The sequence below is a fragment of the Nesoenas mayeri genome, assembly GCF_963082525.1.
Source record: "Nesoenas mayeri genome assembly, chromosome: 1".
Classification (NCBI taxonomy): domain Eukaryota; kingdom Metazoa; phylum Chordata; class Aves; order Columbiformes; family Columbidae; genus Nesoenas; species Nesoenas mayeri.
The window spans coordinates 15941634-15967958 of NC_137541.1; the positions used below are offsets into that span (position 1 = coordinate 15941634).

Consider the following 26325-nt stretch of genomic DNA (forward strand, 5'->3'; position numbering starts at 1 on the left):
ACACTCTTAACAGCCATACTGTTCAAATATACATAAATTGCTAAAGATGGGAGCTAGTTATTTAGCTTCAACTGTTGTTTTACAGTGTAATCATATATCTCATTATAAGCCATTTGAATCGCACAGAATCACAGAATGCACTGGGTTGGAAAAGACCTCAGAGATCATAAAGTCCAACCCTTGGTCCTACTCCAGTCCATTTACCAGATCATGGCACTAAGTGCCATGTCCAATCTCAGTTTAAAAACCTCCAGGGACGGTAAGTCCACCACCTCCCTGGGCAGCCATTCCAATGCCTGACCACTCTCTCTGTGAATAATTTCTTTCTAATATCCAGCCTAAATTTCCCCTGGCAGAGTTGAAGCCCATGCCCCCTTGTCCTATTGCTGACTGCCTGGGAGAAGAGACCAATCCCCACCTGGCTAGAACTTCCCTTCAGGTAGTTATAGAGAGTGATGAGGTCACCTCTAAGCCTCCTCTTCTCCAGGCTAAACAAGCCCAGCTCCCTCAGCCTCTCCCCATAGGTCTTGTGTTCAAGTCCCTTCACCAGTCGTGTTGCTCTTCTCTGGACCCGCTCCAGCACTTCAATGTCTTTCCTGAACTGACCACAATACTCCAGGTGTGGCCTCACCAATGCAGAGTACAGGGGAAGGATCACTTCTGTTGTCCTGCTGACCACCCTATTTTTGATACAGTGCCATATTTTCATAATACCTGTACTTTCTTGCAACTTCTACCCTGCTGCACTAAAGTAATCCCATCTCCCTCACGCAGCCTGCACAATCCCATTTTCCCCATTCCCTACCATTGTTTCTTAGGTCTCTTCTCTGTCTCAGGTTGATAGTTGGGCAAAGCGTGTGATTAAGAGATAGCTGTCACACAAGCTGAACTAGAATGGAACAAGTTTGAACTTTCTATTTGCCTTTTGTTCAGCAGAGAATTAATCATATTTCTGTCCTCTAACCAGCTTCTAATACACAGGCATTTCATATTTCTGCTTGTGAATATTTTGTCACCTTACTGGTGGGAAAGTATTCATTTTGACTGTAAATTTTAAGGTTCTTGAGTATTTTTCCTAAAGCAGCCAGCTATTATTTATATTGCATAGCGTCATATTTATAGCGCTGTGGTTCACTGTAAGATATGCAGGCTTAGAGCGACAACCCAGACTTGTACAACTTCAGTTAGAAGAACATCTTCCAGGAGTGGCAGGGTGCTCAGCAGAAGGGAGGTCTGACAGACCTTTGCAGGAGGCTTCTCTCTGACCCTCAGGTTGCGTTCCAGGTTGGTGTGGAACACGCGGCAGCCGCAGGGGCAGCGCACAGCAGTCCCCACAGAGAGAATCAGTCTGAGATCTTACGATGCTCCCGAAGTGAAAAAGCAGAATCAGAATCTCTGGCAACAACGATGTGCAAATACAGCCCCGTCATTGTGCAGCTAGGAAGAGGTAAGTGAGCAGCTCAGAAATGGAAACTGCTCTGGAAGTAAAGTCTTTAATAACATTTTAACAGCTTTGATAAAGTATAATGGCTGTAGGCCAATAGCTAAAATGCAATTACTGGGACATACTAAGAGGTTATGTTTTGTCTATGCTTCTGATTAAATATGTTTATGAAAACATGTGAGAAATACTTCTGAAAACCCAGGCTGTTTGCACTGTGTAGATTGGATTGAAATGGCTGGTTGTGTCACTCTCCAATGTTTGCTATGCATAAACAATTATTTGGGATGTAACCTTTCATCCAGACATTGCTTGGCAGCAACCAGGAAAATGTTAACACACTGGCTCCATCCCCAGGCCACAGACCTGGGAAATTTTAACTGTAAACAATTTCAGACTGTGAGCAGCTGCAAACAACTCTGCTCAAAACTGCTTATACAAGAATTTCCTACCCAGTTTCAGTTCGGATGGATTAGAGTAACAAAAGCTACTATTCACAGCATTTAATCTGTCTCAATTTGATGGAAATTAATTGGGACTGAATTCCCAAAAGCAGGCACCTGTGTCAAGAGGGCTGGTGATGCCCAGCTAGACCAGGTAACCTCTTCCACTAGCAGCACCTCATGATGTTAGCGGTGCAGGCAAGTTGAGAAACCGTTGAGTGGACCCTGGCCTGAGCTCACTGAACAGGGTGCAGGAAACTCCTGAATGTGACATGAAGCTGCTGGTTTTGACATACAACAGCGTGAGAAGGTGGCAAAAGCCACAGCTAGCACTGGAATGGATGGCTGGATTTCACGGGTAGTTAAGAGGGAGTTACGTCAAAAACAAGTGAACTAGGCAGATAACTGGAGAGCAGTCTGGGGGAGTCCTTTCAGGACTAGAAACTTGCAGGGGCAGGAGTGCCCGATAACCATATCAGTACCTCGGTAATACCACACAGGGCCAAGGCTGTCCAAGTAACGGCACCAGAAATACTGGATGTGGGTACAGATACAGCAAAACTGGGAACAATGTGGAAAAGGGATTATGGTTATGCAGGGGCAAATAAGAAGAGTTGCAAGGGTGACGAAAGAGACCATCAAGAAATGGCAAAATGGGTACCAAGGTATGGAAATAATGTGCTCGGAGCCTCGTTATGCTGATTAAAAGCACCACACGGGACAGCAGGATGGAACAAGATTTTCTGGAGGAATATTGTTTTATTCATGAGGTCCAAACAGAACTGTTTAACAGTGTTTGAGACTGTTGTTTGGTTGTTATTTGTGGTGTCTTTATGAATAATGGCCCTATTTTCATTGAGAAAACACAATATTTTAACTAAACTTCAAAAACTAATCAGCATGCCACAGAGTCGAAGCCCTCGATTGAATAAGCTCGAGTCATGGAGCAGTGGGATAATCACTGCAAGATCCTGCAGCAAAATGCTTACAATAATGCCTTAAACTTGAAAAATACACTAATTTCAACCTTTCTCCACGTCTAGATCCCTGCACTTTCCTACAGAGTTGTAGCGTCTCAGTAAATTCCCGCCTACCGTCACACTCTACTCTCCAGCTGCCCCACACAAACCCCTCGGCAGCCGCCACTGCAGAGCCCAGGACGCCGGGGCGGCAGCCAAGGGTGGGCTCTGAGGAGCGGGCAGGACGGCGGGGAGCCTGCAGCTCCCCCGGGTGAAACCAGAGGCGACTCTCCCGCCAAGCCCGTTCGCCCCTCGGCGGCCATGCCACTCAGCCCCGGCCCACGCCCTGCGGGCGGGGCAGGGCTGGCCCCCGCCTGCACGTCCGGCCCGCGGCGTGCTCGCCCCTCAGCACCAGCGAGAGGGACCGGCTCGCTCGCTTCCAGCCGCGGCCCGCTCGGGTGAGGCCCCGCTCCCCGCCCCTTCGGGAGCGGCTTGCCGTCATCAGGCTCAGCCGGGCGACGAGGAGGTTGCGAAAGCCGAGTGGCTGTGAGGGGGGTCGGTAGGGGCCCGGCGCGGCCCAGGCTGTGCAGGGGGTGTGGGGGTGGCGGGCCGCGCTTGGGGGGCGGGGGGAGCATGCGACCCGGGCGGTGTTGCGCTCTCCTCACGGGGTGCCGCCAGCGGGCCCCGCGCTGCCCGCCCAGCCGGGCGGTGGTGAGGGACCCGGGCCAGAGCAAACGCTCTGCCCCCGGGGCCGCTTCGGGAGGGGAAGTCAGTACAGAGGGACACCGCCATCCCCCCCTAGTTGCGGTTAAATTGCTTAGAAATACTTCCCTTCGAAAGCCGGCGGGGAGCCGGGGCCCGCGGGAGCTGCCGCGGCCGGGCCTGAGCTGCGCTCTCCTCCGCAGGTGTGCGGGACCATGACTTTCCAGTGGACCGCAGCGGCCACCTTCCTGTACGGGGAGATCGGAGTGCTGCTGGTGCTCTGCCTGCCGTTCATCTCCCCGCTGAGGTAGGACTCCAGCCCGCTGCCCAACCCCGGCTCCGGCGTCTTGTTTCACATTTTTCTTTTTGTAAACACCAAGTTCTGCTGCGTCTTAAACTCGCAGTGAGCTAAGGAGGAGGAGTGCTGGTCGGGACTCGGGCACCAGGAGTTTCTAGAACCGTGAGGCTCTTGGAGAGAGCTTTATGTCAGCTTTCCACACGCTGCTGTTTGAGCCGGGAGGGGCAGGGGCCCTTATTGCTTCGCCTCCAAGCGGGACGTTGTCTTCTCTTGGGGGTTTTGGGGTAGGCAGAACACCGGAGAGCATCTGCCTTCCCATGACATGAGCTCAGTTGGAAAAGCGAGGGTCCTGCAGCCTTTTCATTAGTTGTTATGTTGAGGAGGAGCAGCAGCTTTACAATGTCTTGGTGTGCACTAGGCATTGTGGGTGCTGAGCAGATAAGAGATATCTGATATTCGGAGTTAACAGCACACAGGATGTGTAAGGGCTGTAAGAAATTTGTATTTGTTTGTTTAAAACCCTCACAAGGCCTCTGTAAACTTATATGTAGATTTTTTGAAATAATAATACTTCTTGAAAACAAACATTAATAAAAATAATTCATTACTGTAAAATAAATGCCCTTAGTAAGGGAAATGAACAAAATGTGTTATATGCAAAGGCCTGGCTTTCAGCATTATCTTGTTTCCTGTAAGTGAGTAAGCTTCCTCAAATTTGGTAATGTTATTTTTATTCTTGCACAGGAAGAAAGCTAATTTCTCTAAAAGAATCAAGAGAAAAAGTTGTGATTTCATTATTTCCTTCCAGAATATCAGTAATTTGTAAAATAAATAAATAAATAAAAGATATGATGAAACCTTAAAGCTTTTCAAAAAAAATTGCTGCTCAGTGTTGTCTAAAAACTGTTACGATTGATTTCCTGCATCTTTAGATATATTTGGAATAAAGAATGCAGCTTTTACTGTAATATCTTTAGAACCAAATCCTAAAAGTCTGCTGTGTGAAGAGTCAGAATTTAACTACTTAAACCTGTGGGAGAGTCTTGGAAATGGTTGGATTCTTCACAGCTGATATCAATGATTAGTAATGTTGCCTCAGCTTCAGAAGTTGAAACTGATCTAAAATCTATTTTAGTCTTTTATTTTTACAAGCTGGCTCGTTGGGAGTTCAGCATTTCAACATAGATCATTGAGTTCTCATAATTTTTCTTGTTTTCTAATCAAAAGTGCATCTGTATGTAAGAAGGGAGAAGTATTATGGGAGCTATAATTATCAGATTAATAATGGCTTATGTGAAGTAACTTGCTGCAAGAATTTCTGCATGCTGATGGCACATACACAGTACACTGGGAGTGCTGAAAGAGGTTTCACTTACAACATAGGATGTGAAGCCAGGCTTTGTGGCTGAAAAGCAAATTCGTCACCTTGAGTCTTACCAAAATTTATTCAAACTTTAAGCACAATGCTTTTAATTACATACAAAGGATAGATTTTTGCCTTTGGTTTGTAGCATTTGGCTATTCCTTTGGACAGTGGTTTCTGAAAGACTGAAATAGCTTTATCCTTCAATTGTCTTGTTAACAAAACTGTCCCAGGAATCTTGTGCTCTGAAGAATTTGGATTATACTAAAATATTTAGATGAGGTTTGTGGACATACAGTGCTACAATATTTTAATTCTTGTTGGTGAATAACCAAAAGGAGGTGATGCTACAGTCTAATTTAAATTAGGTTCATAGTAGCTTGGAAACTGCTTTGTTAAAGGGCAAATTTGAACAGTCTTCAAAAAATGTAAGTACGCTTAGCAAAAGGGAATTCTACCTGATATAATCAGATGGTGACTGTCATGTCTGTTACATCCCTACTGACATGACTTGGTATTACTTCATTTTTGCAGCAGCGCTGATTCTAACCTGCAGAAAGGACAAGTAGCTGTTCTGTTGTTGTCTCTTGTGGGTTTCAGTTCATCTGAGCACATCAGGTGTTCTTAATTTCTGCTGCAAGTGTGAATTCTTGCAGAGCCCTCCATGCACTAATATTGAATAGGCAACTGATTGTTTAAACAAAAAAAAGTGGTCTTCAGCACCACTGGGCCTCTGAAGTTGCTTCCTTAGCCAACAAATTTATGGACTTGGAAGAAGTTTTAACACGTGACAAAATATAAACATAAGTTTCATCCTTTTGTTGTCATTTGCAATTTAGAATGTAATAACAATCCTTGTACTTTATGCAGACTCATCAACATAAAAGATGAGCCTTCTGAAGAAGGCGGATGGAGTCAATCCTAATTTGTGAAGGGTTTTTATTTTACTTGGCAACAAGGAGTATAAGTGGATATAAATAAAAATAATGGAATGTGTTTTTACAGTCTTTACCCCATCCCTGACTTTATCGTAGTCAGGACTGAACACAAAATAATGTTAGCTAAAGTAAAAGCTAGAAGAAAACACATCTGGAGAGTACCTGCTATCATGAGAGAAGTTTTCAAGTTGAACCAGCTGTCTTTGCCTGTATTGACAAGAAACAAGAGAGATAAGCAAGTTGGATTATTGGAAAAGTTATATATACCCAAGTTACATTGCAATTAAAGCAGCTGTTTAGAGACCTTATGTAAGTCTCCTATCAATAACAAGGCTCTCTTCTGTGAGGTTATTATGCTTTTCTTTTAGTGTTTAATTATTTTTGAATAACACAATGCTATTTTACAGATGGCAGAAGGTTTTTATGATTCCTCTATGGAGCAAAATGGCAGTTTTGTGGAACAAGATGTTTCTTACAATAATAGTTTTGCTGATCGTCTTGTTTATTGGTAAGTGTTAAATAATTTCTCAACAAATGGAGAGAAGAAACCCAGTATGTGGTATTTGGGGCAGTAGATTAATGGAAAGAATTCAAGCCTAATGTAAATCGGCTAATTTGTTTATAAGTTCTACAATAGAATGGAAGAGGTGAAGACTTAAACTGCATCTGCATTGGGAATCCACATGCAGTAATGATGTAATAGAGAATGAGGAGACAAAACGGAGCTTGGCCGAGGCTGCTGTTTGGTTTCACTTTCTCACACAAGTGAACAGACTTTAAATGTTTGATACCGGAATGGGGCTGAGCTGCTCAATATGCAGCAGATGGCACTCTTTCTCTTGGTTGCTGTTGAAATAGAAGACCAGAAGAATGTGTCGAAACACTGGGCTATTTGAGTACTTTTGCTCAGCACAGATACAAACCAGCTGTTGGCCACATTTGTTATGAATAGATCCAAAGGTGTATCAAGTGGGAGTAAAGCTTCAGTGAAACTGGAGCTTAAATGGCAACCATATGCCTGATTGACTTAATTTAATGTCTCTCCTGACTCCTTTGTGTGGTAAGCATCTCCCATATTTCAGGGATGGAAATAGTTCTCCTTCATGAATAGAAGTGTTTCCAGAGTCTTACAGTGAAAATGTTATTTAATTCCAAACTACTTTAAATACAAATAAAAATTGCTTGGTTTTACTGGCTGCTGAGAGAAACATACAGATACGCTGCATGTATAACAAAGTCACACTAGACTGCAATATGATATTTCTGATATAAAAAGGTACTGGAAATGCAAATTAACTTTTTAAAAATTATCTTTAGTATTATCCTTAGAAGTAGGTCCTTCAGTAAATGGCTTAAGATTGAGAACTGATGGATTTCATTTACTCTTCTTGAACTCCTATCAAAAACTTGGACCAAAGCTTGCTTTTGAGTTGGTGATGGTCATTGATTTTGCAGAAAGACAGATCTGGGCTAAAGTAAAACAGTGATGAGATGCTTGCCACATAGTGTAAGATGACAGGTTACTGCAGGACTAGAATCTTCCTATAGCACAGGGATACAGACTTCTGTCTGGTCTTAGTCTTTGTTGCATTGTTTGGAGTTTCACTTCAAATATTTTTTTTTTCCTTCTAAATAAAAGAGACAGTCATAAGTGATGATATTCACATGTGCTTTTCTTTGGAGTTGATTTTGTCTGGTTAGATAAATGCAGCAGCAAATTAATAACACATAGCCAAAATATTCTGCAAGAACTGATCATGTGTCATGAAATGTGTATTTTTATTGATGTGCTGGAGGAGGTTTTAAGTGTTGTATTTGCCTTAAGTATGTATGATGACCTTAAGTTTACAGATTATAATATGAACTCTTTAACTGGGTTAGGATTTGGGTTTATGTGGATCCAAGTCCTGATTAATTATTTTGTACTTTGAAAAGTGTTGGCAGTGTATTGGCCCTTCTGCAGAACTATTGAGAGTATATGGTGGATGAAAGGAAGCTGAAAGATGGATGAAAGGCAAATGAAAGAAAGCTGAGGTTCTGTTTATGTTTGATGCTGCTACTAGAGTTTCCTTATTTTAATGGATGTTATAGAAATAATTTTCTCCCTTTGTGACTCAAGCATAAAGTAGACACTTCTGTCATTGCTAAAATACATGCTTATCGAACAAATTCCATTGAGGCAAATACTTCAGAAGGCATTTCTTTTTTCCTTCCTGTTCTTCTCACTGTTTGTCCACTGACTGGATTTTGATTCACTTGTCAGCAGTGACATTTTGACATCTTCCGTAGAGTCTCTGGTAACATTTGTAGAATGTGTTGCTTTGATGTGATCCCCGGTGGCTGGGTGCAAATGTTGGAAATGACTGTTAAGCATGTTCTGAGTAATAGTTTGGCGTATCTCTGGAAATGTGCTATTGCTTCAGTGATTTATCAAGACCTATGTTTGAATCGTATGGATAACAGAAGTGATGTCGCTGTCCTACACCTGTTCGTGGAGCAGAAATTCTGAATACCTATTTCTGTTATTATATCTGGTTTATCATACCTGCATACCCAAAGATGTGAACATGCTTGTTTCCTTTGCAGATGCTGTTAGAGAAGTTAGGAAGTACTCAGCTATTCATGTGATGGAAAAGGCTGTAAATGTCAATGCCAATGCCTTTGATCATATTCAGATGAAACTCTTCCGATCGCAAAGAAACCTCTATATCTCAGGTTTTTCCTTATTTCTTTGGCTGTAAGTATAACTTTTTAAAAAAAATTCTATATAGTATGTTTCTTACAGGAACTATCTCACAAGGTAATGCAACTGTAAAAAAGAATAGAAGGACAATTTCACGAGATGAAAGAATTAAGTGTGAACAGATTAGCTAGGAGTCAAGTAAGACCAGGGAAAATAATATCTTACAAATGTTTGAAGGTTGGAAGAATACATGACCAACATGTGGAAATAAACATTTTGAATGTTTGAGAAAACGTGTCTTTTGCAGGAGAATTTTCTTCAGGGAATACTCATTTCCTTCCTTAAACTTGTGCCCTATGTTTTGTTTGTTTTGAACATGGAAAACTGGAATAAAAAAATCCTTCAAAAACTAAATTACTGATAAAATTTTATGTTGCAAGCTGGTATTAATTGCATCCTGCTGTGTTAAGCAACAAAGCTTGAATCTGACTTGAAGCAATTCATCTAAAGCTCGAAGTTAGGAACTGCAGGAAAATGTTCTGGCTTCTGAGAAAGTTTCAGATATTACTTCAGGTCAAGCACTTTGTGGCAACTGGCTTACTATGATATTATGATCTTAAGTGCGGTATCCCTTTCAGGATGTTTAAACATAGCTAATAAAACAGGGTAGGGTAAAGGACAGTTCTATACTGCCCAGCAGTAGAAGCCAAGACTACCAGTGAATCTTCACAGTAACCACACATCATCTCAGTTGGGCAAGGCGCACGTGAACTAATTGGACACAGATAATGTGAATGAGTGGAAACACACATGTTGGTCAGACAATTTTATATCTGGAAAAACATTGGGCAAGGAATGCTGGCCTTCTTCTGAATTCCTTCAGTGAACTGCTTGACGTTGCCTAGATAGGCAGGAGAGGTGTGTAGTCAGAGGTTTCAGACAAATTTCTTCCCCTTAGAGTGACGTATCACCATTTTAGCTGATGATTGATGAGTATTCTACATAAAGAAGCATCAAGGAAAAATTAATACAAAACTTGAGCAGGAAAACCTTAGAAAAAATGAAGGTGGCTAGAGCCCTGCACAATAGTGATAGGAATACTTTATGTTCTTTGTCTTCCTTCAGAAAGGTTAAGTAAATATGCAGAAATGCATTTGTGATCTCTGCTTCAAGAGAGAAAAAGCTGGATTGTGTCTTACGCTAGACTTGAAAGCTGGTCTCCCAGGATCCTACTCCCACTCAGCTTTTAAGGAAGAGGACTTGTCAGGTGGACCTAATAGATTTTATTGTGCATAAAAGTTCTGCTCTTGAAGAGGTTTGCTTAAGGCCTTTTTTGGACTACTGGCCTTTCACCAAGATTTAGAAGAAATCCGTGTTCCTTCAGTAGTGGTTAGATCAAAGGGCTTTTTGTAGTAGAGCACGTTTTCCTCCTTCTCTGATAAGACATGCCTGTTTAATGGATAAGCAAAAGTGCTCCTTCAGTTGCCTTAACTTGGCTGGGTAACAGTAGTATCAGTGTAGGATGAGACCATATGTAGGCACAAATGGGTATTTGGATGCCCCTAGTTCCTTCTTTGGGTCAGTTTTGGTTCATTTTAGCACATGAGCCAATAGGAGAATTCCAGAAGAATGGTAGATGGAGAGTCCTGAAATGGAGGAGACTGGAAGCTTGTCAGTTCTGGCAACACAACAAAAGCTCTTCTCCATCTGCAGTTCAGCAATTGCAGAACACTGGGTACAGGTGAGGAAAATGACCACTCAGTGGAGGCGTTGGGTCCAGCTGAGCATTCACGCACTAGCTGTCTGCACAGAAAAGGGGAGGGTTGTAGCTACCAGAGGCTGTTCCCTGGGTAGGACAGAGGCATTCATCTGCTAATTTGATCATGTCTTGGGAGATGTGGAGAGCCTGACAAGGCTTGTCTGGCCCTCTGTTACCCCATGCTGAACTAGAGAGGGATGAGAAGAGCTGAAAATGAAAGGAACGCTAAGGAAAATATGGGCCCACTGCTCAGTGGGGCAGGGACCGAATGATTAAGGATTTGGAAAACAATGAGACAGTGTCTTATTACCAACCTTGCATGGTTTCTTAGCGTTAAAGACTGCTGTTTGGCCTCCCAATTCTCTGAGCCTGCTAGGAGAGTTTATGTTATGAAAATGTTAACGTTACCCACAGTAGCGGAAGGTGCTGCTAGGGAGTGCTTAAACAGATTTGGCTTATGCAGGTCCGTGACATCCTAGGATGGGATGCACCCTTGTGTGCAAAGGGAGTTGGCCAATGTCATTGCAAGGCCCTACTCTGTCATGTTTGAAAGATCATGATGATGAAGGGAGAGGATCCTGGTGACTACAAAAAGGCAAACATTACACCTATCTTCAGGAAGGACAAAAAGCAGGATGTAGGGAACTAGAGACTAAGCATCCTTGCCTCAGTCTCTGGAAAGGTTATAGAGCAAATCTTACTCAAAGCCATTTCCATGGACATGAAGGATACAAGGACTTGGACCAGCCAGTGCAGGTTTACTGAGGAAAAGTGATGCTTCATCATCCCTATTGCCTTCTGCCATGAGATGACTGACTGTGTGGATGAAGGGCAGAGCAGTGGATGTTTTGTGCCTTTAGCGAGGCCTGTGATGTAGTCTCTTGTGGTATCCCATTAGCGTAACTGTAGAGGGATGTGGGCTGGAGAAGTGGAGACAGAAGTGGGTCGAAAATTCCCTGGGACTTTGGGCTCAGAGGATGATAGTAATGCAGATTCCAGCTGGTGCCCCTCAGGGACTGGTACAGGGCTCAATAATGTTGAATGTCCTTATTAACAACCTGGGCGATGGGATTGAATGTGCTTTCAGCAAGTTTGCAGGCAGTACCAAATGGAGGTGGTTGATACCTTGGAGGGCAGGGCTGCTGTTCAGAGGGAGATAGACGGGTTGGAGAAATGTGCTGCCAGAAATCTCATTAAGTTCAACAAAGGCAAATGCAAATTCCAACATCTTGTAGGATAACCCTGCACACCATCCAGGCTGAGGGCTGGCTGACTGAGTAGAAAACAGTTTTGCAGAAAAGGACCTGGGGATCTTGGTAGACAGTCAGTAAAGTATTGAGCCATAATAGCAAGAGTGTAGCCAGCAGATCAACAGAAGTGGTTATTCCTTTCTTATGTGGCACATGTGGTACTGCAGCTGCAGGACGATGTCCAGTTTTGACTCCCCAGAATACTAAAGTACTTCAATGGGGCGCCAAGAAGGTTGGGAGCTGAAACAGACCTGTGAGGAGGGGATAAGGGAGCTTGGCTTCAGCCAGGGAAAAAAAAAAGACACCGAAGCGGGGGATCCTGTTGCTTTCTACAGCTATCTAGTGGTTGGATGTAGAGAAGACAAAGCCAGCTTTTCTCAGGAAGAACAGGAATGACAGAGGCAATAGGCCAGGAACCTGAAAGATTGTAGAATCTCCATTGTTAGAGACAGTGCGAACTCAGCTCGACAAGCCTCTGTGCAATCTGCTTTACCTGTTCCTGCTTTGGGCAGGGGCTGGGACATGATGACCCCTGGAAGCCCCTACATGATTCTACAGAATCATGTAGATTCAATGTTTTACTGACTGCTGCATCCATAGGTTAATAAGCAACATTCAGACATGCTAACCCTTGGAAAAGTAGTGACATGGGGACCTTAACTTTTTTACTAAAACCAAAAAAGTAAGAAAATGAGCTTTCAATGAAAAGGTGGTGAGGAGGGCTTACCTTGAAAACCAAAAGTTCTATTAATGCACTTTAAGTTATGAAAAAGGCAGTTACTTGTGTTTTCAAATTTATTATGAAGAGCAGCTGCATAGTTGTATTACAGGAATTAATTTAATGCAGTGTTGCTTTGGCCTTTCATTGATTCAGCAACATACTGCTTTGGAAGACTCCAACATGAATAATGAAAGTAGAGTCACACAAGGAGGTAATCACTAGATCAAATTAAGGGAGGCGTTTTCAAGCTTAGATTTGAGGTGCCATATGAGTGCTGACATTTATGCAGGTTCTGATTTATATGGTATTGACAGAGCACTTTGAAGATTAATATATTCACATTGCTGATTTTGTTCTTGTAAGGCCTTTTATAAAGTTGTGTTGGTTTGGTTCTTTTTGTGTGCATTGTACTCATTGCCATAACATATTCCTTGGCTGTTGTATTCAGAGATGCATCCTATTTAAAACACAAGGTCATGTAAGTGTATTCAGGCTTTAAGCAAGCAGGTCTCTGACCCTGTAACGGCTGTGGGGTTTTGGGAGGAGGGGGGTTCTGTATCAGGTAAAAATCTGATTTTTGATGAATGAAAATATTTTCCGTGTCTTAACTAATGTTTGTCATCGATGGGCCTGGATGTTTCCTTTCCAGTGTTTAAACATTCCTCTTGTGGTTTTGTTTTCACATACAATGCAGAGAGAGAAAAGGGGTTGTTTCGGTTTGTGTGTTTTCATTTTGTTTGTTTTAAATTTGTGTTGTGAATTACTCTGCTGTTCACTGTGTTTCTTCACCAGTGTATTGAGGCGTACTGTTACCCTTCTTACTCAGCTGGCAAAAGGAATGGCATCTCATGCAGCTCTGGAAACGCAAGTAAATGATGCTACTGAAGCAGCCAAAAAATACATGTCTGAGAATGAAAGGCTGCAAGAGGTATCTTTGAACTTTTTTAGTTATTTTCATATACAGCAAGTAGTTAGTACAAAGTACTCTGGAGTGGTTTACTACTGAATAGTGTTCTTTTTTTTTTCTGGTGGAAAAAGGAAGAACAATGTTCTTACAATATGTAATTCAGAATTCTGAATACAAATTTCAGTAGCACTTTATTAGCAAAGGAGACTAAAGTAATCCAAATAAATAAAGTTCTATCTTCCCAGTACTAATTTCATGCCAGTAGTAATATATTCTTAAAATATCTCTTTTAGTTTAGTCATAGCAAGAGGGAGACACTAATTTTATTCTTTTTATCCTAAAGAGTTGGCTTTTTAGGTCAGATCTATAGCAGCCCAGTACAGAAAAGCCTACAGTATAGCTGTTCTCATGCTGGCTGTTTCTTCTGTACAGGATTTGCTCCGGTCCTGAAATGTCTTTTCTAACTTGCGAAATCAGTCTTTTCTATTTTGTATTCTTGCATCTATTTTTATGGTGGGTCAGCCAGTTTCCTAATACCTTCCTTTCTCAGTAAAGCACTGCTGTAGTATTAATAAAAATACTACAAAAAATTTCCTACTTAAAAGAACTGCCAATGGATCAAAGATGTGTTATTGTTGTGAGAAGAATGGAGAAAATTAAGTTATCATTTCTCTGTTGTGGTTCAATATGCAGTTGTAAGCAGGGAGGGAAGACAACAAAGATAATGAAGATAAATGTATGAAATCTTTCCTCATAATTGGTTAGTTTGACTTCTGTTGGAAGAGATTGGACCATAAGCTTCAGTCTGGCACATTGCCAAAACAAAACTCACAGCAGGTGTGTACAGATTTTCTTTCAGTTTGTCTGGAGCAGTGTCTATGGTTACCAGCACTGTAATTTTTTGGTAATACATCTTCAAAGAGAACAGACTCTGGACAAAAAATACTGTAAAGGACACCAGAAATCCAGTTGTTTGAGAGGTGTCTTAAAACAAGGATCACTAGAGTGCGTATTAGGTATTTCCCAAGTACGAAATTATTCCAAAGTTTTGGGATTTGATATGTTGGAAAAATGATCCAGAGTCCCTTCCTCAGTCCTTTCCTGTCTCTTTACTGCATACTGGTATTACGTTTTTTTCTTCTCTCTGTCTTGTTGGGATTTGGCCAAAAGTCCTCTTTTTATTCTGCTTTCACATTCTCTTAGCAACACATTCTCTTAGCTGCTTGTAAGCAAAAGCCAGAAACTGGAAACGGCATTGCTGTCTGTTCCTGTTTGTGTTTGATTGCACAGTTTGCAAAAACTGTGGTAGCTCCAAGTACAGCCAGCACGCGGTGGCTGGATCTCCATTGTGCTGGAGAGGCAACGTGTGCAGAATTGGTTTATTTTCACTTTATAGAGGTGATATGACTTAATTTCCTCTGTGGCTTGGGCCCTGCATTTCTGTTCATTCACAAGCTGCTTTCTTCCCCATCGGAGAGAGGCAAGAGCAATTGCACACAGGGCAATAGCTGTGCATATAAATACTGTAAATTTACTCCAGTGTGTTAGGTCTGTGCTGTCTCTTGTTCAGTGGTTCCATGGAGCACAGGACTTCAGATAAAAATGGAAAGAAATAACTACTTTTGTATTAATAGAAAGAGGTGAACACAAAGTAAAGGAGGCAATGCATGGCCAGTTTTGTGACAAAGTGGCTATAGTTTTGTTACCAGCAGTCAAATATAATCTCTGCTCTTTGGTTAAATTGTTTCTGGAAAATTTTCTTCGGCTCTTTTATTTGGATTGTTTTCCAGTGTTTATAGCCAGTTCTTATTATTCTTCCTAGAGTAGTCTTTCCCCTCTGTTCCCACCAGTGCCCAGTAAGCTCTGACATCACAAGTTTTTCTAATACTGTTCATCTCAGTTGTTCAGCTTTTCTTTTTCCCATTAAACATTTGACTTCTTTTGCCATTTTCATGACCAAGATGATGCTTGGTTGTATAACAGAGGCTGTATGAGTAAAGGGTCTAATTATGAGGTCTAACCTGTAACATTAAATACTAAGCCATCAATACTAATTGCCTTAATTATAAGAGTGTGCATTAAGTATAGTAGTGCCAACAATCTTAGAGTACAAGGAGTATACTGCTCTTGTGTCTGGTACTTACAGGGCTCTTACTGAAACCTTTCCTAGTTTATTTTCTTAATTTCAGTGGAAGTCAAATCTGAGTATTGAGGTATTCTGAAGATTGAAGAAGTAGCTGCAAACCTACAAGGAGGGATTTGTGATATATTACATGACTTGAATCAGAATAACTTACTAGAACTATTTGCACATAAATATGTCAGTGTTCTGTCACTTGCAATCCTGGCAGTCTTCTGGTAAAGCCATTTATAACCTCACACAAATTGTGGGCTTGATACAGAGATACAAAGTACTCTTACGTGGGAGGTAATGCCATACTATTACAAGTATACCATTACTAAACACTGAGGGGTTTTGATTTTGTTTTTTTCCTGGAATGAGTATCTGTCAGTGTCATGTCAGCATTTGAGAAAACGTGTCACCTTGAAAGATCAAGGCTGACATTCTCTGGTGGTTTGGTGTCAATGTCAGACAAATTTAAACAAAATTAATTGTAGCAACTGTGTTTTTTAATAGGCCTTGAGTGAAAAAGGAAGTGATAAAAAGTCATCGGAAGTAACTGATGAGAAGTTGAAGAAGGAGGTTGAACATTTGAAAGCAGAACTACAGAAGACCTCAAATGGTAGGTGTTGGTTAGGACTTCTTTGCAGTTAAGACTTCATCAGAACACTTGGATTGGGGCTTTTTCACATTTGACTAGGAACTGGAAAAACATGCTGTTGCCATTCCCATATTTTAGTAAATGTTTTCATTATAGAAACATGTATGGTGTAATCTGAACAAATTGATTACATTTTAATTATTAACAAATTGAACTATCTATTTAAGTGGTGTTGGCTCATCTTCATCAATGACATAACCAAGATACGGAACCAATTGCAGGTTACTTATAGGCCTCAGACTGATCTTTCATGTCATATATATCAGCCACTCTCTCTGTATAAAATGGGGTGGTTTTTTATAAGGTAGGGTATTGGTCAGCTAGCAGGAAAGGCCTTGGCTACTGTTCTAAATTTATATATCTCCTGCAGCAGAGGCGTTGGCATTTATTATTGTAATCTTTCTTTTTTTGGTCTACAGGGAAACATGCCTTGCAGTTTGTAACATAATACTTCTCCTAGCAGCTTCCGTGTTTAGGTTGTCAAAACTGCTTTCCTGGCAACCCAGATTAAGATAGAAGCAGATTTTACCTGTTTGGTTCTGTCTTGCTGGGATCTATCAAGGTGTGTGATGCTTATGAACACACACTCATCTGAAATTAGTGTTTTTAAGATAACACGGCTTGTGACCTTGCAAGCATTAATCAGATGTTCGGAATGTAACAAAATACAGATTCTCGTGGTACCAGATAGCACGTTGTCATCAAAACATAGTCCTGCTTTCATATTGCATGTCACTGCTACAAAGCTCTATAAATAACAACAAATGTTTCATAAATCATTTCTCATTGTGCACTGGGAACACAAACAAGAACTGTATAACAGCTGTTTTCAGCTGGACTAGAGGCAACAAGAGTCTTTAAATAGCAGGTCTCATTAGTTCACATTCCCAGGCACGTTTGATTCTGGGTTTTCCCTCTCCTGCTGTTTTCTTAAAGAAAATGGGGAAAACTGCCTTTGAAGTGACAGGATCAATGAAAAACTTAAATGCATAGGTTTTATTTAAACTAACTGGTGGTATGTAACACTAATATAATGTAAGCTTTTCAGTCAGGAATGCCAGAGAAAGCTAAGGAATAAATAGTTTTACCTCATGCTGTGTCAGCTGCATTCTCCCTGTGAGCTGTTGTCCATCCAAAAGATGTATAAATTAAGGCATGCTTGAGTCTTTTGTTAGGGGGAGAGGGGCGTTTTAAGGAATAAATAGGAAAATATTTACAACCCTTCCCTTAATGCTATCCCCCTCATTGCCAAAACATGGTTACCTTAATTACCATCGTCAGCTAGACGGTCTATCTTACTTTTTTTAAATTTTCTTATACATTATTTTGAGCAAACTGATAGCCAAAAAGCTTAAAGTACTTGATAATAAACACATCTGTAGACACAGCTTTCTGTGGAGTGTTAGAGATTTAGTGTGAACTGAATTTACTTTCTTTTTCTTTTGAAACTTTTGCAACTGAGCAGGCGAATGTCGAGTTTCATGCTCACTAGGTGTCAGCTATGCATTATACAAAATCAAAATTGAGATTGAAACACTTCTTTTAACTCTTTTTAACAGTTTGTTGCGTGCCACTGAGCTCATGTGACCAAAGTAATCTTTCTGTTGTGTCCACAAAGTCCAATTAATGAAATTTTGGGGGGAGGGGAAGGAGTGAGGAGTGTGGAGGATGTTACCTAGTAATGAAACAAGGCAAAACTCATATAAAAAGGAAAACTTTACTGGTTTGGGTTTTGGAGGTTTTCTTCTTGTTTGTTTTTTAGCTGTAGTATCAGTATAAGTCATAAATTTGAATTTTGTTCTTCTTTGGTTGGGGTTTTGGCTTAATTTACTGCTTGGATTAAAATAAACAAGTCTAATCTTTTTCACAAAGCAGTTTCAAATATCCATTGCTCTGGTCTGAACATTTGTTTAGCTACTTATGCATAGTGATAGGGTGATACGTTACCTTATATTAGGCCATGTGCTGAAAGGTGAGTTACTTCAATAGAGTGGCACCCAGGAGGATTCCTAAATATGTCTGCTTCGCATGTAAGTAATGCAGTTTAGTATCAGATTAGTGCTGTGACTTCAGGGGTGATCCACGTTTTCTCTAAGTTTTTGATCCAGTATTAACTTCTGGCAAAGAAAATACTGTATGTCTCCTCTTTCTAAAATTCTGACTGAAATTATAGTGTAGACCATGATTATTGCAGACTGACAGGAGACTCATCACTAGTTCTTCAGCTTTCTACCTTTTACAGGAATTGCAGTCTACCTTATTTGTTTGCCCACTTAACTGTAAGTGAAAACCTAAGTGAAAAAGACATTTTGCCACTTAGTATGCTCTGGGCAGGTGAGGAGGAAGAATGAAAATACAAGATGGATTGAGTAGTGAAATTACAAAAGTCTGAGGAATGGTTGGAAATGAGTGACAAAGATTTCAGCCACATTTTTCTTTTCAGACTTGACTTTCCTATCCCCCTTGCTGCCCTTTTTCACTTTATTATGGAAGTGAAGGAAAGGGGGCTAGTTCTTCACAAGTTTATTGCACATCCACATACTGGGGGCTTTATAGGCACCCAGCAGTGGGGCTAGCATTTCCAGAGCCTAAATCCATTTTTAGCATACCTGGACATGTAATAACATGACTGTTTAGAAACCTTCTGAGATGATATTTTATTGATACACTTGTATATTATGAAAAAGTCTTGCTGATACCTAGAAATAAATACACATACTCCTAGGAGCACCCAGTGTAGATGTGAGAATGTTTCTCCTGCTACACATTGGATGTATTTCTAACAAAATATTAATTCAGATAATTATCGAGTCTCAGTATGGCTGCCAGTCTCAGACCTAAAGGAATTTTCTGGGGAAAGAAGATGCGCCATGTTATTGTTTCACTTTGATAGTTTTTAAAATTATCCGAAAAGCTACAATAGAGCAAACTATCTGCAACTGGACATGAGGTCAGAGTCTTGGAGAAGTTTCACAGAGCAGCTGTCCTTACAGTGGTTCTTAGGGTGGGGGCAGGAATGGGACTTTTGGACTTTCTTTTCTTGCTCACAGATTCTATGTTACGGAAATGCTGATGTGTGAAATGTCCATTTGTTATTATGGGACCCTTTGGGCAGGAAGGAGACTTTTGCAGTACTGTTCTGTTTCGCTTTCTTCCTCGGATCATTTTTTTGGTGACACTGTCATAGTGTATAATAAAGGCTACAGCTTTATTTACACAACAGAAATTTATACAGAACAGCTAGTATTGATCAAGTCTTGCATCAGAACACACTGATGGCAGAATTCTGTCCAGCTCGTCAACCCCTCGCTCTCCTAACAACATTTCATGGCAAATGACAAGCACCTAAAGCTTCTGCCTGCATCTGATGGAGCATGACGGACATCGCAGTTCCCAGCACCGGTGCACAGTTACTGACCTGTGACTTTATTGCATCTTTGAGCTGAGTCTGTAGCGCCACATTGAGACAAAACCCAAAGACCATTTCTTTGTCTCTGCCATTAGGATTTTACTTTGCGAAGAAATGACTTGCCATAGCCATTTAGGTGCTTTTGAACTTTAGTTCAACTTTTTCTGAAAGGACTCTATAGTCTATTTATATTGTTGTCATAGGCATACAGTAGGACAGGAAGAAATGCTGATGAAACTTCTGTGCATCCTTTAATGAGATTTGTTTTGTGTACAGAATGTGTCACAAGAGTGCTTTTTGTTTCATGGTTGCATAGTGTTGTAGGAGACCGTAAGAGAGGAACAATTCATGTGGGGAGCTGGTTTGGAAATAGCTTTTAATTGTTGACTGTTCTAGAAAGAATGCGTGTACAGATGTAGAACTCTCACTTGAGTGCTAAGAGTATTAAGGAAGACGTAAACAATACAGACACTGGGATACGTTTCATATAATAAAACTGTTGCTTCTAGGGAGAGTTCAGCTCGGCTTTTGTGTGGTGAGGCAGGCTAGGGCCAGGTATGAAAATTAGATCTATATTGAGTTCCACTGAAGCACTTCAGTTTTTAGAAACAAACAGTTGAACAAAACAAACAACAACAACAAACCTTTCAGCTTTCTTTTGTGAGCTGGGAATAGGAGATACAAGTTAAGAGTTGGCCACAGTCTTGTGTTAGTTAGGCAATGGGAGAGGGAGGTTTAAAAACAAAGTCCATCTTAACCTTACTTTTTAACTGCGAGATCATAACCTTGGTGTGAGCCATTGCATAATGTCATATGCCACAAGAGCTGATACTCATATTTGTTGACTTGAAGGGATGGCACTGCATACAGCAAGCATGGTTTTGTTACATAAAGCCCTTTGTGCCATTTGAAGGATGCTGTAACATGCTGTAACAAAATTTAGTTTGAGGTTGTGAGAGGTACTTGGAGCAAATTTTTGTTGGGGTTTGTTGGGGTTTTTTGGCCCTGCCTTCTCTTTTTAAGCTTCTTCTGACCATTACACCTTAAGAAGAGAATTCAGAATTGGTATGGAATTACTTGACTGGAGTTGTGTTCCAAGCTTTATAGCGTATTTGTTGGCAAACCTCTTGTCCCGTCAGTGCCTAAATTCTTAAATGTGAATAGCTCTTTCTCAACTTGAAGACTCTTGAAAGAGAAAGATCTTTCTTAGTCTTAAACTAGTCCAAATCATTTGGGTTTTAGACTTGTATTGTGAGCAATGCTAATTTAAGTTCCAGATCGTTTCCTTAGTAGCAGGCACTGTAACTCAAGTGCTTTAGTCAGATCAGGACTAGCAGTTGTGCTGGGAAATGCTCAAAGAATCATTGGTTGCTTTTGTTGCAGTTTGGTTTTGTTTTACTGTTCAGTTCTCCATCCAATGCAAGATAATATAAATGCTACAGCTGCTGGGCTGTGGTAACCTCATCAGAGCAATTTTATTCCTCATCCTTCTTCAACTTAAGAGGAATCTGAAGTAAACTGTCTTTCCTGGAACAGGATACAAAGAATGTGGTAAGGGAAGGACAAGTTCTCTACACGTCATGTATGACTGGGAGTCTATCAACTAATGTAACGTGTACAATCTGGAAGAAGTAGAAGAATAAATTTTCCATGTCTTCTGTTGATACACTGCCCTAGGAATATTTTTGTTTTTCTTTGAAGAGAAAGAATGAAAAAGGATAGCCCACCTGTCCCAGTACTGAAGCTGGATTCCAATTTGGGGACTTACTGACTATACCTCTCGTTAGTTGCAATAACGCAGAAGCAGGATTCTCGCCTCTGCCTGCTCATGCATTTACTTGGTAGGAACAATCAGCTGTTGGGTTTTACTTGCTGCCTGTCCAGATGTCCTGTCTCCTGGAAAGTAACAGGCCAGATGGAAGCCAGAAATAATTACTGGCTGTATTGTGCACACAAAAGATCTCCTGTTTTTTGCTGGATCACTGTTCATATGATATGATCCATATGACAAACAATATACCTGTACAATCAACCCGGCTGCACTGCGGTGTTCTTGCAATGGCAAAGTAGTTGAGCAGTGATGTGTGGATGGTCTCTGTGTACAAGAAGGCATGCAGAGAAGTTGGCACTCTAGGGAATTCACATTGTCAAAGATATTATGCCTTTTTTTTTTAATTGTGTGACCTCAATGGGAATGAGTCTGGGTTTGTTTGGGTGGTGTAGCTTTTGGGTTGTTTTTTGGTTTTGGGGTTTTTTTAAGTTGGTTTTTTTTTTGTCCTTAGCCAAAACAGGCGGAAAGGACAATCTGTTCTTCGCTTTTTCTTCTTCTAGGGTTAGGTGAGGTTTTCCTGTCACACATCTGTTTTGGTCAAAACATTGTAACAATGCAGCAGCTTGTTTGCTTTCTTGCTTTGCAGATACTTTTAGATATTTCGATCATGTTTTAAAGATACAGTAGTTTTTAGTTGCAACTAAAGTACTGTGCTGCTACTTGTAAACAGCTAAATAGTATCAGTAACATTAAGTTACAACTTCTGCAGAAATTAGATATTGTTAGTTTTTACTGTAATTATGTGCAAGAATGTTTAAACAAAGGCTAAATCTAGCTTTCTAATTAGCAGATTTTTGAAGAGGCTCAGTGACATATGCATGTGGTTTTTGCATACAACTTAAAATACAGAAGCTTATCAAATTGTCACAAGTGGAGTGATTTTGGAGTTATTTCCAAAGTTTACTCTTGAATGTTTTAAACAATAGGAAGATCAGAGAAGAGAGTAAGTGCAATGGATTTTATTGTCAGTTGCGTGGAAATCTTTGTTATTCCAAATACCAAAACCTTTAGAAAACATTTTTTGCACTGATGCTGTCAAGAGTACATTAAAGGATGAAGAATTTAAGAGTATGGAAATGAAAGGATGTAAAGAGGTGGGATGAATTTTTGACCATGTTGGAATCAGTGGGCATAAGTGAAATTAACTTCAGTATACCAGAATTTCAGATTAGGTAAAAGTCCTGTTATTGGAAAATCACTTGCAGACTTTTAAAATGAGAATGATCTTGAATCTGTACATACAAATTAATTAAAAATTGTAGAAAAGCTGGGGTGGAGTCTTCCTTTTTGCTTGTAGAAGAGTGGTCAAATCTCTTGTGTCCTGATGCTTCAGGAACCTTGTGCTTGAGGAGAACCACGGTTCAGAGCAGAGTGCTTGCAGCTGGGTGCTTAACAAAAAAAGACATCCAGCCCCTGATCTTTTGAGAACAGAGGTGCTTACATAGGTGCTGCAATTCTTAGAGGTCCCTGGGAAAGAACAGCCTGTGTCAGGCAGCTCGCAGTCAAAGGATAGATCCACATTTTTGGAACAAGGAAAATTGTAAATGTTTATTTTTTTTTTGTTTGTACTATTGAGATTTGTTTCTTAAATATGGCTATGTGAGGCAGCCTTATAGGTTGTTAACAATGTTTCTCTCTTTTAGCATGAATAAATGAAGTTTTAGGGTATGCTTGTGCTACTACACCAGAAAAAATAGATTAAGGTACCTGAGATATCTATAGCAGAGGAATATAAAAATGTGTAAATGACCTTACTTGGATACTTACATGACAGTTTAGGAGTAATGGCATTGTGAAACTTTATGCTGATTTGCCCTGCATTCCAAATTAGCCCCTACAGAATCCTGGGCAGCTTTGTAGTGCAGAATAGACATGCTCTTCATTTATTGCTGTTGAGATTGCAAGTAGAGTAATAATTACTTCTTGTGTTAGAAACCTGTTCAGAGTTGTCTGTCTTATCACTACTATTTCTGCCTTCTCACCCATAATGTGATGCTTCTAATGAATTAAATCATGCATAGTAAAATACATAATAGGGTGAAAAGCAGGAGAATCTGTCCTCCTATAATAATATATTATCTCTCTATTTTCCCTCCACATTTTATGGACTGCCTCAGTTGGTTTGCTAAAATCTTGCCGAGTGCTTGAGTTCCCTCTTTGTTTTGAGAAGGCTGACAGTTCTGGGTTTGGGTTGCAGAGTTTTGTTTTTTCTAGCAGTGTCTTCTGCAATGTGACAGAACACTGTAGTCATCAGTAACTTGTCACCTTTGTCAACAGTTTACTGATCTTGCCCTTACCTTTCTTACAGCCCCTTCCTGTTCCTTGTGCTGCTATTTCTGAACACGAGGCATTCTCTTTCCCCTCCCTGTCCTGCACATCTCTTTGTGTCCATCTGTGATGCTCAGGTTTAAATTTAAAGGGTTTGGTTTTTAGAGGAAGGGCTGTCTAGTGCAGTGGAGCCCTAATACATAACTAGGGCTCTGAGGAACTGCAGGAATACAAGTAATGATTAAAACACTATTTCTGATATTTTACAGCTCTCCATAAGGCAAATAATGAAGTGATTGCGGTTAAAAAGCAGTCTGAAGGCCTAAAAAGAGAATATGATTGTCTGATGAAGGAATATGAACGGCTTCAGGTAGGTGGTTCTGGATTGCTGTATGAGCACAATCTTCAGAAATTGTACCAGCAAAATTCTGCTTGCTGGGTATTTATTATGCAAGAGAATTCACCAAAATCTTTTACAGCATAAAGTTACAATGGGCAGCACTCCTTAAACTTATTAAAAATAGTAGAATTTTTTCTTTTCAAGGACTGGGCAGCAAAGCTATTAGGATTTTCTTTTTTGCACTTCAGGAGACAAAGCTCAGGTCATCGTTAGACTCTATTTTGCTGTCACTTGGGAGATGGTTTTGCATGTGATGATCAAACTGGAATCTTGTAAGAAAATGATAGGAGTAGTGTGTGTGGTATATACATCATTTGTAAGAGTAATTTTGTTTGCTCTTTAAACATGGTTTTGCAACACTGGATTATAAATGTTGCAATACTGTTGATGCGCAAGAGAAAAAAAGAAACCAACAACAAACAGCCTAGACTAAAAACAGACTACTATAAAAATTCAAACTGAAGTACAAAAATTTTTTAAAAAGCAAACAAAAGCTGAATTAGCGATTTGATTTGGTTTGAATATGCATATGGCTATAATACGTATAATATATACAGTAATTATTTCTGGTAGAACTGGGAGCCTTGCCTGTTCTTTAAGTTGTCTGACAGGTGTTTGTATATTCCATGCCTAACATCTGTGTCAGAATTCAACAAAATTCAATAAAAATGAAAGTTAACCTGTCTTGGGAGAAAATATATGATTGATATGAAAACTATGGTGACCTGCCTTTCAAGAAGAGCTGTTTGCTGGTCATGTATTAATAAAATAAAAAAGGACAAATTTGAGCTGGTTATATTTTTCCTATACCCTGTGAAGTCACTGAGTGCTTCCCAGCCTCACTTTATGCTCTCACAGAGATTGCTCAACTGATCTCTGTGTTTGAATTAAGACCACCATGCATGTCCTGTCTTTGTTGTGCTTTCCTGTGTAATGACCCATGGTAGTCCTGCAGCATTTCTAACAGTCTTGTGGTCTAGAACACACATCCTTACAGTTTTCTGTGTTTGTCTCTGAATGGAAAGAACAGAAGGTACTGAGCACACAGTAGGTGCTGCTCCAAAGGATAAATCAGCTCATATCAGGAAATGTTTTCTGATGAGTTTGCTGCACAGTTCTGCTGTGCCATGAGCAGGGAGCAGCAGGGGGGTGCCTGGCTGCTACTGTACTGGCATCAGAAATGCAAATGTTATGTGGGGTGGGATTGATGGGACTGTAACTTCGAAGGGTGCAACTGCAAGGGGGCAAAATGTGGCATCTGGAGTCAACAGTTTCTAATATTACCAAACATAAAATATTTTTAATCTCTTTTCTTTTTCAGAAGAGTTTAAATGAAGCGGAAAACAAGAAAGAAATGTAGGTGCATCTAAGACTGGTGGCATTGGTATGATTGCTTCAATGTGAAAAGTCTTGTGCTGTTTAGTTACCTGAAGCAGATCTGAAACAAAACTTGATTTTTCTGAAAAATGGTCACTGTTCAGATTCCTCTGATGTATCTTGGTTGCCAAAATATTCTGTGTGGCAAATAAAAAATTAAGTGGCTTACCCAGTTTACCATGGAGTTTGTCACTGCTCTTGTGAGGAGAAACTTGAAAATCGTTCAGTTCCATCTGGAGCAACTTGACTGTTCTCCAAGCTTTTGCCTTCTGGAAGGGGTAACAAATCATGCACCATTTGCTTGTAGCACTTCAGTTAGGTTGTATATTATGCTATATCACAAAAACACAATTACCTGAACCTCCTTTGCAACATCTGTTTGGAGTCTTCAGAAATTCGGGTACTGGTGAGTTGAAGAAGGCTGAAAGCTTTTCATCAGCCATTCCACTTCAGTGGAAAATTGAATGACAATCAATCAAAAAAAGATAAAGAAGAAAGACTATTTCTGAATCCATTTTACTAGCTTGTGCCTTTCACTTGGCCACATGGATGAGTGTATATTAACAACATTTTGCATGCCTCTGGATTATTTTTCTTTATTGGTTTATTTCAATTTTCATAACCGAAGTGTGGGATCGGTTGATATTAACATGCTGTATTTTTTTACATTGTTGACATGTTTACTCTGTATGTGCCACCTAACTTCTTTTGCCTTGCTAAGTAAAAATTCTTTTAAAATGTAGATAGTTGGGTTTGTTTTGTTTTGTTTTCATGGATACGATACCTCAAATAA

General features: G+C 40.3%; 1 protein-coding gene across 3 annotated transcripts; it reads left to right on the forward strand.

Moving 5' to 3' along the window:
• Positions 1 to 3270: 3270 nt before the first annotated feature.
• Positions 3271 to 26325, forward strand: BCAP29 (B cell receptor associated protein 29). 3 transcript variants are annotated; one of them, XM_080342312.1, is made up of 8 exons: positions 3271 to 3301; positions 3749 to 3852; positions 6552 to 6652; positions 8731 to 8881; positions 13350 to 13485; positions 16103 to 16208; positions 24025 to 24125; positions 25477 to 26325. In XM_080342312.1, exons 2-8 carry the CDS (start codon positions 3761 to 3763, stop codon positions 25513 to 25515), a joined length of 726 nt encoding a protein of 241 aa, XP_080198438.1. In that variant the 5' UTR covers positions 3271 to 3301; positions 3749 to 3760; the 3' UTR covers positions 25516 to 26325. The 3 variants fall into 3 exon arrangements, with proteins under 3 accessions (XP_080198438.1, XP_080198437.1, XP_080198436.1); XM_080342311.1 differs by lacking the exon at positions 3271 to 3301 and adding an exon at positions 3345 to 3369; XM_080342310.1 differs by lacking the exon at positions 3271 to 3301 and having other exon boundaries at positions 3502 to 3852.

Excerpts from the sequence above, each read along its gene's own strand:
- BCAP29 (XM_080342312.1), top strand. The coding sequence starts at position 3,761 with ATGACTTTCCAGTGGACCGCAGCGGCCACCTTCCTGTACGGGGAGATC. Across the intron at positions 3,853-6,551 it reads CCGTTCATCTCCCCGCTGAG|ATGGCAGAAGGTTTTTATGA; the intron begins GTAGGACTCCAG and ends GCTATTTTACAG. Across the intron at positions 8,882-13,349 it reads TTTTCCTTATTTCTTTGGCT|TGTATTGAGGCGTACTGTTA; the intron begins GTAAGTATAACT and ends TTTCTTCACCAG.